Below are 18,652 nucleotides of genomic sequence, written 5' to 3' on the forward strand. Positions count from 1 at the left end.
TTAGTATGGTAAGTTGCACAATCCTCACCACAATTTTGTTACCCCCAGCAGGAACTCCATAGCCATTAGCAACCACTCTGTGGCTCCTCTTTGCAGCCCCCTGGCAGTTACTCATTTACTCTCTGTCTCTATGGTGTTACCAACTCTGGATGTTTCATGTCAGTCATTCAGTATGTGGCCTTTTGTGTTTGACTTTATCCATGTTATAGCATGTATCCATCAAGGTTAATCCGTGTTGTAGCATGTACCAGTACTTTTATTCTTCTTATTGCTGAATAATATTTCATTATACAGAGATCCCACATTTTTTCTGTGCTCGGTGGACGGATATTTGGCTTGTTTTCATTTTTCAGCTGGAATGAGTAATGCTGCTATGAACATTCATGTACAAGGTTTTGTGTGGATGTATATCCCATTACTTTCATGTGTATACCTAGAAGTGAATTGCTGGGTCAGATGACAACTCTGTTTAAAATTCTCAGGAGCTACCTAACTCTTTTCCAAAGCAGCTGCACCATTTTACAATTCCACCAGCATATATGTTTCTGTGCATTCTCATCAACATATGTAATTGTCTTTTTGTTGTTGTAGCGATCCTAGGGGGTATAAAGTAGTATCTCACTGTGATTTTGATTTGCAGTTCTCCAATGACTAATGACGTTGAACATCTTGTTATGTACTTACTAGTGATTTACCTCTTGTTTGGAGAAAAGTTTGTTCAAATTCATAAAGTAAACTTGTGGCCCTCACACAAGCCTGTTTGCCTCAGGTCATGCCCCATTTAATCTCATCTCCCCACACTGTAGCCAGAGGAATCCGTTTAAACTATAAATCTGCTTTTCCTAATTACCTGTTAAATCCCCTTCGTTCTAAAAAGAATAATAAATGGGTGGAGGGGCTCCAAGGATTCCCTAGAGTATAAAGTCCTTAACATGATCCCTCTTTCCCTCCCCTGGAGCTTCTCTCCTCCTCATTCCATACCCTGTGCTTTCAGCACTCTCTCCATCCTTCCCATAGTCTCTCTTCAAGTCCCAGCTCAGCTGGTGCTTCCCGACCATACTTACCACTCTGTCATTTTGTGCTATAATGAGCTATTTGTTTCCCTCACTAGGCTTCCCCCCCCCCCCCCCCGTGCTAGGAATTGAACCCAGGGCCTTTCACATGCTAGGCAAGTGCTCTACCACTGGGCTACATCCCCCAGTAGACTTTAAGTCTCTTTGAAATACCATGTTTGGTTCACTTAAACGTCCCCAGCACCACCTAGCACATTTCTGGGCACATAGTAGGGACTCAATCGTTGTTTGATGAATAATGCAATGAATGACCATTTCAAAAGGTAGCAATTTAACGAGAAAGTTGACACTTTATTTTTTTTCTTTTTTAAAAAATTTGTTCTTTTTAGTTATATATGGCAGTAGAATGTATTTTGACACATCATACATCCGTGGAGTATAACTTCCCATACATGATGTGGAATTACACTGGCTGTGTATTAAAGTTGACATTTTAAATCTCAACTTTAAGATGTTTCCTCTACTATGATTGTTCTACAGCCCTTAAGGCCTAAAGGCAAACTTTCTTTGTAAGTAAAGACCCTGCCACCACCTCTAAGAAATTAGTACCTGGTCTTCAAGTTTCTTTTTCAAGTTAGTTTTTTTTTTAATTTCTTAAAAACATTCATCCCAACTCAGAATTAAGTCATGCTGCCAATGTAATAATGTCTATAAAATTCTGTATTTCCTAGAAATAGAAATAATAGTCACCATATGTTAAATGCTCACTGAAATTCTCTACCCAAATAATATGACTAAAAAGCTAAAACATTTCTCTTTTTTTTTTTTTCTTTTTCTTGGTACTGGGGATTGAACCCAGGGGCACTTTACCACTGAGCCACATCCCCAGCTTTGACACAGGGTCTTGCTAAGTTACTTAAGGCCTCACTAAATTGCTGAGGCCGGCCTCAGACTTGTGATCCCCTTGCCTCAGCCTCTTCATGTTGCTGGGATTACAGACATGTGCCACCACGCCCAGCTAAAACTTATTTACTTGACTAGAATATAGTTATTAGATTAATTATTTGCTAGAAACTCAATTGTCCTAAGATTTCAGAACAATAATACATTCATTCAACCAACATTTATGCTCCTATCATACGCCTAGAAGTTTTCTAACCACTGAAATATAGGAAGCTTTTTAAAATTAATTGTTTTGAATTAGGGACTGAACCATATAATAGATTTACAATGCATAAAGCCATTGCTAATAAAGATTTTGCATACAATGCTATGAGTAGATCAAAAAAATAAAACCAATTCTCTAAAAAAGAGATTTACAAAGAAAAGGATATTAAACTAAGTTCTATTTAAGCCAGAATTCATAAGAAGAGAGTCAAAGGCCTAGGCATAGGAATAAGCATGGTAGGTTCCCGAGGGGCAGATAAATAGATGAACTAAAAAATGGTCAAGTATACACATAACTGAGTGGCAGAACCTAAGCTGGAAATGGGCACAGGACACCTATCACTGGACATGGTTTAGACAAACATAAATCAAGGTGTTTGATTTTCAGCAAGATCCAAATCGTTCACTGTTGAGAGAGGCTCAGCTCTCCCCTTTAAGAAGAAATTCACCATTTACAATAAAAGAAAACTCCTTCTTTAGGTGTAGGAGTTTGCCTTCGGGTCCTCTCTGCTCCTCACTACGTGTGACACTAATGAACAAAGTGTTGTTTCTCTTTCCAGGCTCTTGGCCCTTCCTTCACTAACACACCTAAGTGTGGCTCCCTGAGTGTCTGCTAGTCACCAGGCTGTCCTCTCTTCCCTCATGCTTCCTTAGGGCTGCTAAAGCTCTGTGATAGAAGCTGTTTCTCAGTGCAGAGAATTAGCAGTGACCTCAGAGCAAGTATATGCAAGCATATAGAGGAGCAGTTCTCAAACCCTTAGACCTCAAAGCCACTTTCTACTCTTAAAAAAAAAAAAATTAGTGAGCTTTTATTTATGTATAACTGTCTATATTGCACATATAAAACTTTAAATTGAAATTTTTTTAATTTTAATCTTATTAGGTAACATTAAAAAAATTGTATAATTGTAAATTGTATAATAACAAGTCAATTTTACATAAAGTAAAATAATTTTAACATAAAAATTGTTGTCACAAATAATTGTATTTTCCAAAACAACTAACTTCATGAGAATAGTGGCATTATTTTCCCTTTTTCTCAAATCCCTAATGTCTGGCTTAGTAGAAGACAGTTGGAGTCTCACATATATTTGTGAATTCAGTCTGTGGTGCTGTTACAGGTCATGCAGTCTAGAAAGTTGTGTGCATGGGAGAATGAAATGAAAAGATAATGCCTTCATGTTTTTATGAAAATAGTTTTAACCTTGCAGATCATCTGAGAGGGTCTCAGGGGACGAGGGCAGTCCTCAAACCACATCTGAAGTCCTATGACTAAGAAGTCTAAAAGTGCTATGTGGAGAGACAGGAATTTATCATAGTTTATTAAAGATTTATAGAAGTTAGCAGATAGAATGTTGCGGCAGAAGCCGTGTGTGGATTAGTACTTCAGACCTGCAAAACAAGAGTGACCACTGTTGAATAAATGGGAAATTAAGGAAAACATGTCTTATTTAATAACTTAGTGGTCATTAAAATCCATTTTGATCAGTTTTAAACATTTCAAATCTCCTCTCAGAGAAACACAAACTCTAGTTTTATCTTTTTTTCCCCCTCCATACTTTAACCAGAATATAGAATGCTGAAGAGCTAGAAAAAGAACCAGCAATTAGGCAAATGAAGAAAACAGGAAAGACACCTGGGGGTCATGACCGGGAACAAGTCTTTCTACTCTCAGTTTCAGGTCCTTAAAAAGGACCAACATCTCTAGACACATGGATAATTTGAAATATGCAATGTGGATGTTGGCTTCCAAACTCTAAAGCCCTCTACAAACATTATTTATGATGACGATGAGGCACTGCTCAAGGAACAAATAACCCTTCCTTCTCTGTAAGCAGAAGGACTGGCCTCTATTTTTCCCTCATTTGTGTGTCCCAGAATCCTCCTCCAGTTAAGTTCTTGCAAGCTGCCCATGCGAAGGCCCCAGATGAGCAGGTGACCTGCACCCTGAGATTTCCAAAGCTGGACGCAGTTACACAGTTACTGATACATTTGCTGTCAGCTTACCCCTTTATGCAAGCATCCAAAGGAGGAGAGGCACTGCCAAAAATAAGTTCAGGGGAAACATAAAGAAGCCTCAACTTCTCTCTCTTCCGTTTTCCTCCAGTGAATTTTCTAACAACATTAAGCCAAGAAGAATGATCACAGCAGGAGTAAATATAAGTAGGGATGATCTGACTACAGCTTAATCAGCTCACAGCCCTCAGCAAACAAGACATTTTCTTAGGTTCAGATTCCCAACACCCTTCTGAAGGTAGAGAATGCTGTATGGACAAAGATCAGGAGTGAATTACGCATCTCACATAACCATGACCTAGAAAAGAACCAAAGAGTAGGAAATTTCAGTGGAAAGTAACGGGGGAAAAAAGCAACCAGAAGTAACTTGGCTAAATTGAGCAACATGAGTATAAGATTAAACATTGGCATGTTTAGAAATTCCCAGTCTCCAGTTAATAAAACCAGGGTCATGAGAATTCTTCATACTTTACCATCTGCATTTACCCACTCACCCAGCCAGCTCCCAGCCCTAGAAAAACATTGTTTGGAGGAAGAAAAATAATTCTTTTTTTTTTGAGACCCAGGAATCTGTAATTTTTTTAAAGTTAGTACATTATAGTTATGCATAATAGTGGGGTTCATTTTGACATAATCATACATGCATAGAATATAATGTACTCCATTTTAGTCCTGAAGGAAAGTAATTCTTTAGCAAGAAAACATTTGAAGTTAACCTCAAATAAGACTTTATTTTAAAATCTGGAAATAAATTCCAACTCTAATTTATTCTAAGATATTTGGGGTTAATCAAGTCATTTTGGACAAATGATATGGTCAAAACATAAATAATTTTATAAGAAGCCATATATATATGTACACACACATATAATTTATTAATATATCTATTTATATTTATAAATATATATGTATATATGTATGTATATATCTGTATATATTTATAAATATATCTAAAATAAGACTTTCCATATATAATGTATAATATATAATATGTATAATATATACTATGTAATATACATAAGAAGGCTCTCACCTTCCACTGAAATGACTAAAATGCTAACAAATAATAAAATATTAATTTTAAAATGTGAATCTGGTTTTGTAAGTATTTGTGCTTGTCTCTCCCTTCCCTCTCCCTTCCCTCACTGCCCAGCTTTGAAAGCCTCCCCTTCTAAGAAACGGTGCAACTCCATCGCCGCCTTAAAGGCGACCTCACAGGAGATTGTGTCTTCAGTCAGCCAGGAGTGGAAGGACGAAAAACGGGATCTCCTGACTGAAGGACAGAGTTTTAGCAGCCTTGATGAAGAAGGTAAAGACACGTGACTTACAAAAACCAGAAAAAGGGCTCTCAATGGCAGAGCATTTGCCTAGCAAACCAGAGGCCCTCAGTTGATCAGATCCCTAGTACTGCAAAAAAAAAAAAAAAAAAAAAAAAAAAAAAAAAAGAAAGAAAAGGAAAAAGAAAGAAAAGAAAAGAAGAAAAAAGAAGAAAATTCTAGTGATTTTATTTATGCAAATAACATAAATTCACAGCAGAAAAATTAGAAAATACTTGCTCTAAGAAATTCTCTATTAATTAAATTTTTAAAGGCTATGTATAGTATGATACAATTCATATAAATTTTAAATATCATATGAACAATACAATTTAGAGTTTATGGTAAAAATTAGAAAATACTAAAATATTCAAAAAGAGAAATCTGTAATCCCACAATCGGATAGTAACATATCAATAGTTTGTTTTTTTCACTCCTAGGCTTTCTGTGCACAAATATACAAACACATATACAATGTAACAAGTTGCCTCTTCAATTATGTAGAGACTTAATGAATTTAAATAAAGTTTTATAATGTTTTCCTTACATAGCATGAATACACTTTGTTAGATTCCTTCTTTAGGTAGATACAGAATTTTTTTTTGCCTGCCTTTTGAAGTAGGATCTCTCTTAAAACTGGGAGTCCTGTCTGTCTGCTGCGGCTACACGGACCTCACATCCCTTTTCCCTTTTCCTTGCTGGCTAGGATATCTGGACACTGGTGAATAAAAGTGTAATGGCAGGAAGCCTGGCCCTGTCCTGATTTTAAAGGGAATGCTTCTCATGTTTCTCTGTTGAAATTTGCTGAACTTGGTGCCCATAATTAAGTCAAGGAAGTTCCTTTTTGTTTCTTCCTCCTAGCTTTTTTTTTTTTAATTATTAATACGCGGTGCTGAGAATCGAACCCAGTGCCCCACACATGCCAGGCAAGTGCGCTACCACTGAGCCACAGCCACAGCCCTCCTCTAGCTTTTTATCAAAAATGAGTACTCAATTTCTGATTTTATTAAATATTTTTCTGTATTTACTGAATTAACCATTTGGTTTTTCTCTTTAAATGCAATAAGGGGAAGTGACACTTTAAATTTTTCTATCAGTACATTCTTTTTTATCAGCATATTGCTTTAGAATCCCAACATTTCCTAAAAATGCCTTTTGCTTCCTATAGAAGAGAAGAACTCTTATAGGGATTTTCTTTTCCTCCGAGGCCTTTAGGGCATTAATTCCATCCCATTCTGCAACATCTATCCAAGTGTACTTTATTAGGTCTCTTTCTTTCTCACCTTTCCATAAACCAAACTTTGAACAAGTTATTGATTTCAACGAAAGAGTTGTCCTTGGTCTTTTCTCTGAATTGATGGCTCCAGTTCCTGGCAGACACCACCTCCTTCCCCTAAGGAACCCTGCTGAAGTTCAACAGTAGGTCCAGCTGTTAAGGGGCTGGAAATAAATACACTGCAAGGTACCCAGAAAGTCTGGAAACGTGGGAAGCACTAAATATACATACCATACTTTTTTTTTTTTGATGAATTCTTAGACCTCTTGCTTCAAATTTAGAGAGGTTACACCTGAAAATGTCTCTGAGGGTCAAAGAAATCCCTTTGGAGCATATTGGTTTTTATAAACTTTATTTTATTTATTTATATTTTATATGTTGGGAAGGATTGAACCCAGTGCCTCCCACGTGCTAGGCAAGCACTGAGTCACAACCCCAGTCCTGAAGCACATTGCTATTTTATTATATCCTATTATAAAACGAGTTTTCCTGTGTTCCTTCACGTACAGTTTGCCTCTTCATGATGCTCCATGCTGGGGGACTTCTCCTTCCAGAGTGCACCAAGTCATTGCCAAAATTTCCTCCAGTTTTTTACCATTTGTTTTCTGGAATTTTCAGCATGTTTAGATTATATTCCATTGACATGGAACAAATTACCCAGAATTTAGCAGGTTAAAATAAAACCTATTTATTAACAGGCAGTTTTATACCTGGGTACTCTACTCAGGGTCTGAAAAGCAGAAATCAAGGTGTCAGCTTGAGGGCTGGGATTGCGGCTCAAGCGGTAGCGTGCTCGTCTGGCGTGCGTGCGGCCCAGGTTCGATCCTCAGCACCACATACCAACAAAGATGTTGTGTCTGCTGAGAACTAAAAAATAAATATTAAAAAATTCTCTCTCTCTCTCTCTCTCTCTCTCTCTCTCTCTCTCTCTCTCTCTCTCTCTCTCCTCTCTCACTCTCTTTGAAGAAAAAAAATGTTAAAAAAAAAAAAAAAAAGGTGTCAGCTTGACTGAGTTCATAGCTGGGGACTCATCATATTGTCAGCAGAATACAGTTCCTGTAGTTGAGGGGCTGGTGTCCCTTCTTTGCTGCCAGACAACAAAGGGCCATGCTCAGGCCCTAACAACCATCTACACTCTTTGTCATGCAGCTTCCTCCAACTGTAAACAGAATTCTTTGTAAGTCAGTCCTCTCAACAGTTCAACTCTTCCTGTCTCAGACCTCCAGACCCAAATTTAAATTTAAAGGTTTGGTATGATTACATCAGATTCCCATGGATAATCTCCCTTTTGACTAACTTAAAAGTTACCCAACTCAAAGTAACCAAGATTACATCAGCAAAATCCCTTTCTGACAGATCACATAGAATAATCATGGGATCATATTTTCAGGTTCCTCCCACACTCAAAAGGAGGTCATACAAGTGTGTGGATTGCTGGGAATCATCTTAGAATTCTTTTTTTTTTTAAATTTTATTATTTGTTCTAATTAGTTATATATGACAGTAGAATGCATTTATGCACTTTGATATATCATTCATAGATGGGATATAATTTCTCATTTTTCTTAGTATATTAGTCACATATATACATATTCTACCAACCACAATTTTTTTAAATATGCAGGAGGATAAAAAAGTAGTTTCTTGCTTCAAAGAGCTGCTCCCCAGTGTGGCGGGGCCAGTTGCTCAGTGTTTGGATGGTGTGTGACCATTTTTACATTCACTGTCATTCAGTTCATAGAGCTAATCATCCCCAAGACCTAAGTCTGCTTTGGTATTCTTAAAATCCAGCTCCATCTGCCTTCTAATTAGTAGAGATTCACTGGAATCTGATGTCAGCTTATTTTTCAGACTCAGGTTTCAATATTATTAAGGGTTTTCATATTTTTCTCTGTATTTAATGAAGTCAGGATCAAATATACTAAAGATTGCTAACAGATGCCATGTTCAATTGAAACCTTTCTGAGGTTTGAATGTTGAGCACATTGGTTACTCGTGGTTTTATACTGTCATCATCTGGTATTCACCATGACAGTTCTTTATTTCTACCTGAATTGGAGGCAGAACTCCACCATCTATTCGTTTTAATGTGTTTTCTAGACTCCTGACCAAGTCCAGCCCTGTCCATACCCCATTTTTCCCTGTGTGTCTCTCTCTACCCCAAAATATATACTCCTTCAATTGCACAACCTGGGCTGAGGGAATGTAACTCAGTGGTACAAGGTAGAGCCCTTGCCTGGCATGCACGAGGCCCTAGATCTGATCCCAGCAACCAAAAGAGTAAAGAATTCAAACCCAATCTTACACTCACATGATCATGCCTTTTAGAGTCCTTTTCCATTTATACACTAAAAAATCCCTAACTCTGAATCTGTTGTGTCTAACAAGGAATGCCAGAAGCTTATATTGTATTTATTAATTTATTATCATGTTTTAGTTCAATTTGCAGGGAAAATGAAAAGAATTTATATAGACTCTGAAAAGATGGGCATGTTTCACTGCTCAGTCTGGAATATTCTCTTTCCTGACAAGGGAAGACTCTTGGGCTCCTGTAGATTAAGGCATAGCAAACTGTTCTGGCCCTGAAAATTCCCAGATACATGCATCTCATAGGGAAGGCAAAGCAGGTTCGCCCTCTGTTCATTCATCTGCCTGTCATCCTTTTAATCTCTGTCAAATTATCTCCTTAAGCTTCCAGGAGTTTTTATGCCATTGTTTTGAAATAATAAATCGCTTTATTAGGTTTTTAAAAGAACATCCCTAATGTCATTTCCATAAGCCATTTTGGAAATTAATGCAGTTTCCTTTCTGTTTAACCTGTTTGCAAGCAGCTCTTTTACATTTCTACTGTAATTCAGAAGAGCACAGTTCATTCATAATTTCATTTGCTGCTTGATATGTAAAATGAATGGTTTGGACTCGTTCTAGTTATTAGAGATTCAAAAGAAAGCTTGTATTACTGAGATCCATGACAGTGTGTCCCTTTCATTCCCCAGCCCTGGGATCCCGACACAGGCCAGACCTGGTGCCCAGCACTCCATCACTATTTGAAGCTGCTTCCTTGACAACCACAATTTCATCTTCTTCCTTGTATGTCAGTGAACATTATGCACACGACAGGACTACGCTTTATTCAAACAGGTAACACTTAGCGTGATCAGTGTCCATGAGGCTATTACCATGTCAGCATTAGGCCTAAAGCAATATCTGAATGAACAAGCACATGTTGTCTCTAGCAACTGGGATGCACGGGGAGATAAGCCTTGCTTGATTTTTGCTTTGGCAAAACACATTTTGGGGGAAAGCCCCCTGTCTGTCCTTTAATAATCATTATGTCACGTAGAAATTCTACACTCGGTTCTATGAAAGGATACAGATCTTTCATTGTTTTATTTTAGTAGTTTCTTGTGAATGAATTTTTTTTTTAGCAAGCTATCTTGGTGAATGTTACACAGATAGATACATAGATATTTCAATATTCTCTTTTGTATGTGCAACCTTAGTGACTATGTAAACAGAATGATGGCCTCCAAAGTTGTCCACAGCCTAATTTCTGAAACCTATAAATAGGTTACTATATATGATTAAAAGGACTTTGCCAATGTAGCCAGAGAGGCTCAGTGTAATCACAAGATCTTTGTGAGAAGAAAAAAAAAGGAGGATCAGAATCAGAGAAGATGTGACACCAGAAGCAAAGGATAGAGACAAAAGAATTTGAAGATGCGGTGCCACTGGCTTTGACGCTGGAGGAAGAAGCCATGAAGGCAGGTGGAGTCTAGGAGCTGAAAAGTGCAAGCAAATGGATTCTCTGCTAGGGCATCCACCAAGGAGTACAGCCCTGTCAACAGCTTAAATTTTAGGACTTCTCATCTCCAGAGATGTAATATAATAAATTTGTATTGATTCAACCCACCAAATTATTACTCATTCCAACAGCCACGGGAAACTAACACAGTTAATAGTTAATGTGGATTTAAGTATTAGGGTAGGTTACTAAAATTTCTTCGATAAAAGTGTAATTATTTATTCATCTTATTCCTTTTTAAACAAAATACTCTTCAATATTGGTTCTAGTGATAGAAAAATGACATCTTTACAAAAAGATCAGAACACTATCTGTGAGCTTCGCTGTTTTATCTTCTAGTTTTATATATACACTTGTATGACTAACCTCAATTTCAGGAGAGGAACTAGTAAGTTAAACTAGTTCTTGTTGAAACCTAGATTTCAAGAATCAAGATCGTATTTATGGGCTAGGGTTGTATCTCTGTTATAAAGTACTTTTCTAGCATGCACAAGACTCTGGGTTCCATCCCCAGCGCTGAAAAAATAAATTATGTGGAAGTATTTCTTACATCCTAAGTTATTTTCTACTTCCAGGCTGGCAGCTTGGTTCACTTCCAGAAAAAGAATCAATATGCTAGTTTCATTTTTAATACATGCATATCTGTAGAGTCTAGCTTGGTCATTTGGCAAATTAAAGTCTGGTAGTTGAACTTGCTGTATCGATTATTTTATATCATTGTTCCCTTCTCTCTCAGTTAGATACAGGAACAGAGAGGTAGCAAATTAGGCAGGTGTCACCCTAGGTCTGGAGAAGTGAAGAAAACAGCAAGGTGAGCCACAGATCTCAGCTGGGTCCACCTTTGGATTATCTGCTTTCGAGGCCAATAAATAAGACTTCATTATAAATTATCTAACTCACCTGAACTACATAAAAGTCACTGAATATGATTAGCTTCCTTGGATTGGAAATATTTAAAGTGACTTAAAGTAATATATAATACCTAATATTAATGTGTACCTTGGGTGTTCACATTTGGTAGGTAAATTAGTCGAGCAATGATTTTTCCTATCTGCATGGTGCAACCAAACATAGGAGTCTGTATAATGTTCTTTGTCTCTCAAGCATAAATAAATGGCAACTGGAAAGATAGCTGGAAAGCTGCAGGAAGTCCTCAGTGAGATCAAGAACAAATCTCATGTGATTCAATGGTGCTTTTCTACAGTTTGCTACTGTGATAATAATCAGGGGCATATAATTAGATATGATCAAATCATTTACTGAAATCTCAGCACAAAAATTAAAATGCTTTTTGCTTGTGTTTTTTGTGGTAGTATGGGTTGTTGTTGTTAAAAGTCCCATCTCTTAGCCAAAGGTATTAAACTCCTGAGAATTAATAAGAGAATTTCCCCGGCATCTAGCCTTCTTCTGACTCCCAGTATTGAAAGCTTTCTCTGTATTCTGTACTCTGCATGTTCCTAGAGCTGTGCTATAATTCTTGCTACTTTTCTTTACACTGATGCTGGCTAGCATATAGATTTTGATGGGGGAAATTTAAAATTCAGTTCTCTATGATAGTCTTCCTTTTTTATTTGTTCTTTTTAGTTATACATGACAGCAGAATGTTTTTCGGCAAATTATACATACACAGAAACAGTATAAACATTCTATTTTTTGAAGTAAATTGCTTCAAATAAATCTTCTTTGGCATTGTATGTCCAAGTTGCCATTTTATCTCTTATATTTAGCTATCAGGGTTCAGTAGCAAGAACAAGAAACTATTTCATCTGAGGAAGAACAGAATTGGAAGCTTACCAAGGTTATGGAAAGGGTGGGAGAGTTGGCTCTAAGCTGGCCTTGGAAGTCAGTCTGGGCACTCCCCAGGCTGGCCCACCAGCAGCACTGTAGCCCAGGCTACTATCAAGTAGGTACTCGGTCTAGGATATGCAACCCAGAACCAAATATTTCCTTAAACCCAAAATGTTCTTAAAATGAACCAGCATTCAGAAATCAAATGGCTTCACTGAAATACCCAGAATGATTTGAAAAGTCAGTAACTTTGAGGCCACTTGACCTTTTCCTCCTGGGGTTTGTCAGCTGGAAGGGAGAACCCTAGACCCTCCGGGTCACTGCTCTCTGCTTCATTCTTCTGTGTTGTCACCTGACTGCTCTCATAGGTATTTCTGCTTTCAGCCTTGATATACGTAAGAAGTTGAAAAATATACCTTGAGTCTCAACCACAGCCTTAGGGAAATAAGAAAGAAAAGAGGTAGAAGTGCTAAACACCCCAAAGAGAAGTAGTGGCACAAGAATTCCAGTGAGGCCACATCCCTATTTCCCCAACCTATTTATTCAACAGGGAACCTCACCGGCAAGCTAAAGAAATTGTCATCTTTTTGTTTGCATCATTTTTTTTTTCTCTTACTGCCCTATGTAGTATTTTTGAGGCAATAAGTAGACACACTTCTAAGTTATAAAACCTCATACAAACATCCTGGGAAGAAAAAAGCATTGAAGAAAATGAAAATGTGTTGAATATTGATGTTATAATTCCAAGGTAAGATTTTTCTCTGTATCTATGAATCATTTTTCTGTTCAAAGTGTCCTCTCATTTTGACATTGTGCTATTCATATCTGTTCTAAAATAATTGGTAAATACTTCAACTAGCAATTGTCATTCTGACAGTCTTTTTAGATTCCTTAACTTTGCAAGGTATTGATTAGTGCTGTATGTTTCTATACCTAAATTATATACCGGGGAACTGCTGTCTCTTAGAATTCTTTCTTTTTTAAGGATTATTCTTTATAACTTCAAAAATGCCATTTGTCTCTTACAATCCATTCTCTTTCTTTTTTTTTCCTCCAAAAATTGACTAGGAAGCAAAGAAAAAAAAAATGAATCATCTTTAAAGTGTATATTTAATCTGCTGATTGGAAGTATATGTTTTCAAGTTCTACTGTATGGCCTTGTATTAGAACATGCAAATTGTAGACATGAATTGAAATTGTCATGGACACATGCTTCACAAGAAAATAGTGGATTTAAGTTTTGAATTTTTAACAGTTGAATTTTTCTTTCCTGGTAGGAATTCTGTTCTTTTAAAGGAGGTATAAACTGAGCACTAAGAAATACAGAGGCAAATGAGTTTTATCTCAAAATGAAGAGCAGTTCAATTTAATGTTATAGAAGTAAGTTACACACATGAATATTCATTCTTCTCATGATTTCCTGCACAGTTGGCAGCAAAGCTGAAGCTCTAATTATGCATAAGGATCAAAAGCCCACTTCATTCAGATCTATCTTTACTTTTTCTGTCAGAGATGCCCTTACCAGCATCACCTCTCCAGCCACTCCTGGGTTTTGCTAGTGACTATTTTTAATAGTTAACTCAGCCTGGAGACATTTGGAGTTTTGTGAGAAGGGCAGATATATCAGAGGAGAAGCCACTGGTCATTTGCACACGGAGAGAGAGCAAGCAAAAAACAAAAATGCAGAGTTCTAAATCTCAGAGGGCTAACCCAGCAGATCTGGCAGCAGTCCTGGGCCCCTTTCTTCAAGTACCTAGGAGAAGGGTGAATAGTTGCCTCTAGTCACAAGCCCCTCCACACAAATTGCTTACCACTCACATTTAAAGCAGAGCCATCTTAAAGTAGGTTAGGGGACTTTCTTTTGATTTGTCTGAAAGAGAAGGAAATGGAAATGCAGAGACCTTAAGTGATACATCCAAGTGTGCTGGTAAGATTTCAACTGGGACACTGGTTTCTAGGGTCCTAATCTCTTGTTCTTTTCACTGTGTCATCCCTTCATCATGGTCTCCAAGTGCTTTTGATCTTACCCTTTTTGTGAGCTGTGTGTAGAGTATTTTTCCTAGTGTGAATTCTGACCCTATTTGAGTCATCTTCTTTTGCTGCGTAATACGTAATGTATTTCTAGTGGGCAAAATGGGGGACTTTGTTCTAGAAGTCATTGGCAATGCTCTGGCAACTTTTCTCTCATAGTGCTTGTCATATTATAAGTCATCAATAATAATCTAATAACTATAACAGTTACAGTAATAACTAATTATGAGACCTTAGTAAGACTCTGTATTAAGCTTTTCACCTGCATCCAGACATTTAATTCTCATAGTGTCTCTGTAAGGTAAGTATGTTTATTATTTCTAGCTTACAGATGAAAAAACTGATGCTTAGCAACATTAGGTAACTTTAAAGGCCACGTGGCTAAAAACTGGAGCCTTGCCATCCACCCAGAGCACTAATAACAGAGGATAAGGCTGTTATTTCACAGCTGTGCTCCTTCGTGTTGTCACTTCTCAGGCGAGATGAGTTTTAAATGATGCTTTTAATTGAAATTTGTTCACATCTGCACAAGTTCTCTTCTTCCTCCTCTGTTTTGCCTTTTCTCTGTGTGGATTTTTGAGTGAGGATTTTCATTTTCAAAGATGTTCAAGTGTTCAAACATCTTTAAAAAGATAGCCCATTAATTTAAATTCACAAGTAACAAGAAACAGCTATTTCCTCGAGCTTTTATTCCCAGCTCTCCAGATGGACTTAGAGTCACTACCTTATCATTGAGAAGAGACTTTGTTAGAAAAGTTTCTGCTTGGTTTTGGAAATCCTGTATCTTCTGTTGATGTTGCAAGGTGAGCAGGAACATTTACTGTGAATGAAAATTGGTTGCAAGTATTTCCTAGTGATTCCAGATCTCTAACTCTAACCCTAGGGAAGAGTTGGGGCACATCTGCAGTATCTGCTGGGACTATCACAACTACCTGCTATGCTGAGACCCCAATCAAGGGCTTCTCAGCCCTTCACAGGTGATGCCCAGGTTGCTGAGGAATGTTGAATTGGCCTCTGCAAACTCTGCTGTTATGCGTCATAATCTGGTTACTCCTGACTTGCAGAAAAACCTACTTTCTCCACCACCTCAGGTATTCCTCTTGCTCTGCCTGATTGGTTGTGATTAACAAATCATCACTAAAAACTTTGGCCTTCAAATTGCCACTTCCATCCATCTAACATTGGACAGGTTACTTTACTTTTATGTTCGTTGGTTTCCCCATTTGTCAAATGTAGATTATTATACTCCTGCTCTCAGTGGGTTATTCTAAAGATTAAATGAAATAATGATAGGAAAGCACATATAACACCTCCTGACACATAGTAAGTGCTATCAAAACATTTGTTGAAATAACCAAGTGGCAGCCGGGTGCAGGTGTGCGTGCTTAAAATCCCAGCAACTCAGACTTAGGCAGGAGGATTCCAAATTCAAGGCCAGCCTCAACAAGTTAACAAGACCCTTAGAAACTTAGTAAGATCCTGTCTCAAAATAAAAATTAAAAAGGACTGGCAGCAGCAACATAGAGAGTGGAGCCTAAGGCGCGGCCAAGGCAGGTAGCTCCTACCACCTGTAGTGCTTCCTGGCACAGCTGCAGGTGGTGGCCTGTCCTCTGAATACGCAGTGCCCCTGAATTCTCCCAGCTGCACTGTATGTTCAGTCACAGTGAGGGCACCTGAGCCATCGGCCTGCTGGCCTTCCCAGCCTCAGCCTTCTTCTTTGTGGTTGATGCCTATTTTCCCTAGATCAGCAATGCCACTGACCACAAGTACCTGGTCACTGGCGACCTGCTCTTCTCAGCTCTCTGGACCTTCCTGTGGTTTGTTAGTTTCTGCTTCCTCACCAACCAATGGGCAGCCACCAAGCTGGAAGATGTGTTGGTGGGAGCTGACTCGGGCAATGATCACCTTCAGCTTCTTCTCTGTCTTCTCCTGGGGCACACTGGCTTCCCTGGCCTACCAGCGCTACATGGCCGGAGTGGACACCTTTATCCTGAACTATGTAGACCCCACCCCAGACCCCAACACGGCCTACACCTCCTACTCCAGCGCATCAGTGGATAACTACCAGCAGCCACCCTTCACTCAGAGTGTGGACACCACTGAGGGCTACCAGCCACCCACTGTGTACTGAGTGGTCATAGGGAGTGAGTGGGCAGGGAGGGCACCCTGGGGCCTCCCCTCTGCCCTGGACTTTTCCTCCAGGCCTGCCTCCCAGAGCTGCAGTTCCTCCTCTGGCCACACCTGCTACAGCTGACAGCCCAGAGGGCCGGCCTTCCCACGCCTGCTTCTAGTTGGCAGAACACACCCAAGTGCATGTGCCCAAAGGGGTTTTGCAGTCACTGACCCACATGGGCATTTTTTTTTAGGAAAAGGTTTTAGTTAGATGTTTTCTCGTTGGCTTTCTTCTCCACCCCACAGTTCTGGGACTTGAACCCAGGGCCTTGCGTATGCTAGGCAAGCACTCCATCACTGAGCTACACCCCCAGCCTTCAATGCTTTTAACGACTTGCTAACCTTGTTGGAGTAGCCAGAAGCAGGAAGGTGTGGATGATGTTCCCTTTTGCCAAGGGCCCCAGCATCCCTCCATCCTGAAGGAGCCCAGCTCAGCCTGGGCTGCAGTAGCCAGTTATTTGGGTTTTCTGCCAAAGACAGAAGTTGGGAGTCCTTGTACCTGTGTCTAATGCTGGCTCAGGCTCCCTGCATCCTCACTCAGGTCTGCCCCCTTGTCCCTTGCTAGGTCCCAGGCCAGGCCAAACTCAATGCTGAATCCTCTGGGGTCGCCACTGTGCCAACCACCTCTGGGCTGGTTCCCTCCCTGACAGCCATAGCAGGGGTGGGGCTGCTGCCCGCCCCAGGCAGAGCTGGACAGCACTTCCTTCTTGCTCCTACCAGGACAGCTGGAAGGGACTTTGCCTAATGAGAACACCCGGCTTTATGTAAATATTCAACTAGTTTTGGAGTATGGGGAGGGCAGAGGCACCCCGCACTAATTTGAATGTACTAAAAAAGCCTTGAGAGAAGATGCTCTTGCCCTTAGGTTGTGAGACTGGATTGGAGATGGAATAAATGTTTTTCTTTTTCTTTTTTTTTTTAAGAGAGAGGGAGAGAAAGAGAATTTTTAATATTTTTTAGTTTTCGGCGGACACAACATCTTTCTTTGTATGTGGTGCCGAGGATCAAACCCAGGCTGCACACATGCCAGGCGAGCGCGCTACTGCTTGAGCCACATCCCCAGCCCAAATGTTTTTCTTTCAAAAAATAAAAATAAAAATGACTGAGGGAGCTTGCAGGAAACTAACATGCCAGTTTCTTCTTTCAATGTTGTAGAAGAGTAAGTTCTATGTCTTCTGGGGAAGAACAGGTGAAGAGGCAGAGAGCAAGAGTACCAGTCTAATAGAAGTTTCTATGGAAACACAAGGAGTCAGGCATAAGAGTTGTTCCTTAAATAGGTAATGATCAAATTGATAACACAAATCTTAAATGACCTCCATTCAACTCAAATTTATTGAGCACTACTTTGTTGGAATTACGTTAGTATGATATAGGACACAAGAATGGATTTTTAAAATGGTGGTGCCTATGGATAAATTTCCTCAGGGCTAAGATTTGTAGATTCTACTGTCATGCATAACTAAAAAGAGCTAATTTTTTAAAAGGACTGGGGATGTATCTCAGTGGTAAAGCACTTATGGGTTCAATTCCAAGTATAAAAAAAAAAAAGCCAAGTGCTTCAAGGTGTCAGCACCTTGCAACTTCCCCCTAAGTTTCACTATCTGGGACAAAACATAGGGTGTGTGTGCGGGGGGGGGGGGGGTGTTTGTTTACAAAAGCCACCAGTGGGTATTTTATTAGTCAGAGTTCAGTCAAGAAAACAGAAAACAAACTTGGAATTTTGAAGGGAATTGGTTACAGAGTGTGGGGAAACTGGAAGAAGAATGGGGGAAGTTGCAGAAATCCAGATAAATACCCACAAGAAGCAGCTCACAGCATTAACCCTGACACCTTCAAGAACTTAGACTCAGGGACAGTGTAGAAGAGCACTACCTAAAGAGTTGGGGTAGTGGCAGGAACGCAGCCACCTTCAGAGATACTGCCCGAAGAAGGAGAAAGAAAAATGAGGGAGAAGAGAGCCAGAGACTTCTCTCCTCTTCTCACATCACCCATTCCCTAAAGAGCAGAACCCAGCAAAGGGGCATGAGGATCTGGGGAATGCAGTTTGCCCACTCTCAACCCTAGTGTT

The 18,652-nt window shown here is 39.2% G+C and overlaps 1 protein-coding gene across 3 annotated transcripts in view; it reads left to right on the forward strand.

Moving 5' to 3' along the window:
* The window catches only part of PIP5K1B (phosphatidylinositol-4-phosphate 5-kinase type 1 beta), a 305,629-nt gene that overhangs the window by 230,472 nt on the left and 56,505 nt on the right, over positions 1-18,652 (forward strand). For 2 of the 3 annotated variants that reach the window (XM_081273842.1, XM_081273841.1), the window contains 2 exons: positions 5,350-5,505; positions 9,785-9,929. In XM_081273842.1, coding sequence (XP_081129968.1) covers positions 5,350-5,505; positions 9,785-9,929 — 301 coding nt within the window. The remainder of the gene's footprint in view (positions 1-5,349; positions 5,506-9,784; positions 9,930-18,652) is intronic. The other variant, XM_081273843.1, reaches the window with a different exon arrangement.

Source organism: Spermophilus citellus, assembly GCF_964194105.1.
Source record: "Spermophilus citellus genome assembly, chromosome: 2".
Taxonomy (NCBI): domain Eukaryota; kingdom Metazoa; phylum Chordata; class Mammalia; order Rodentia; family Sciuridae; genus Spermophilus; species Spermophilus citellus.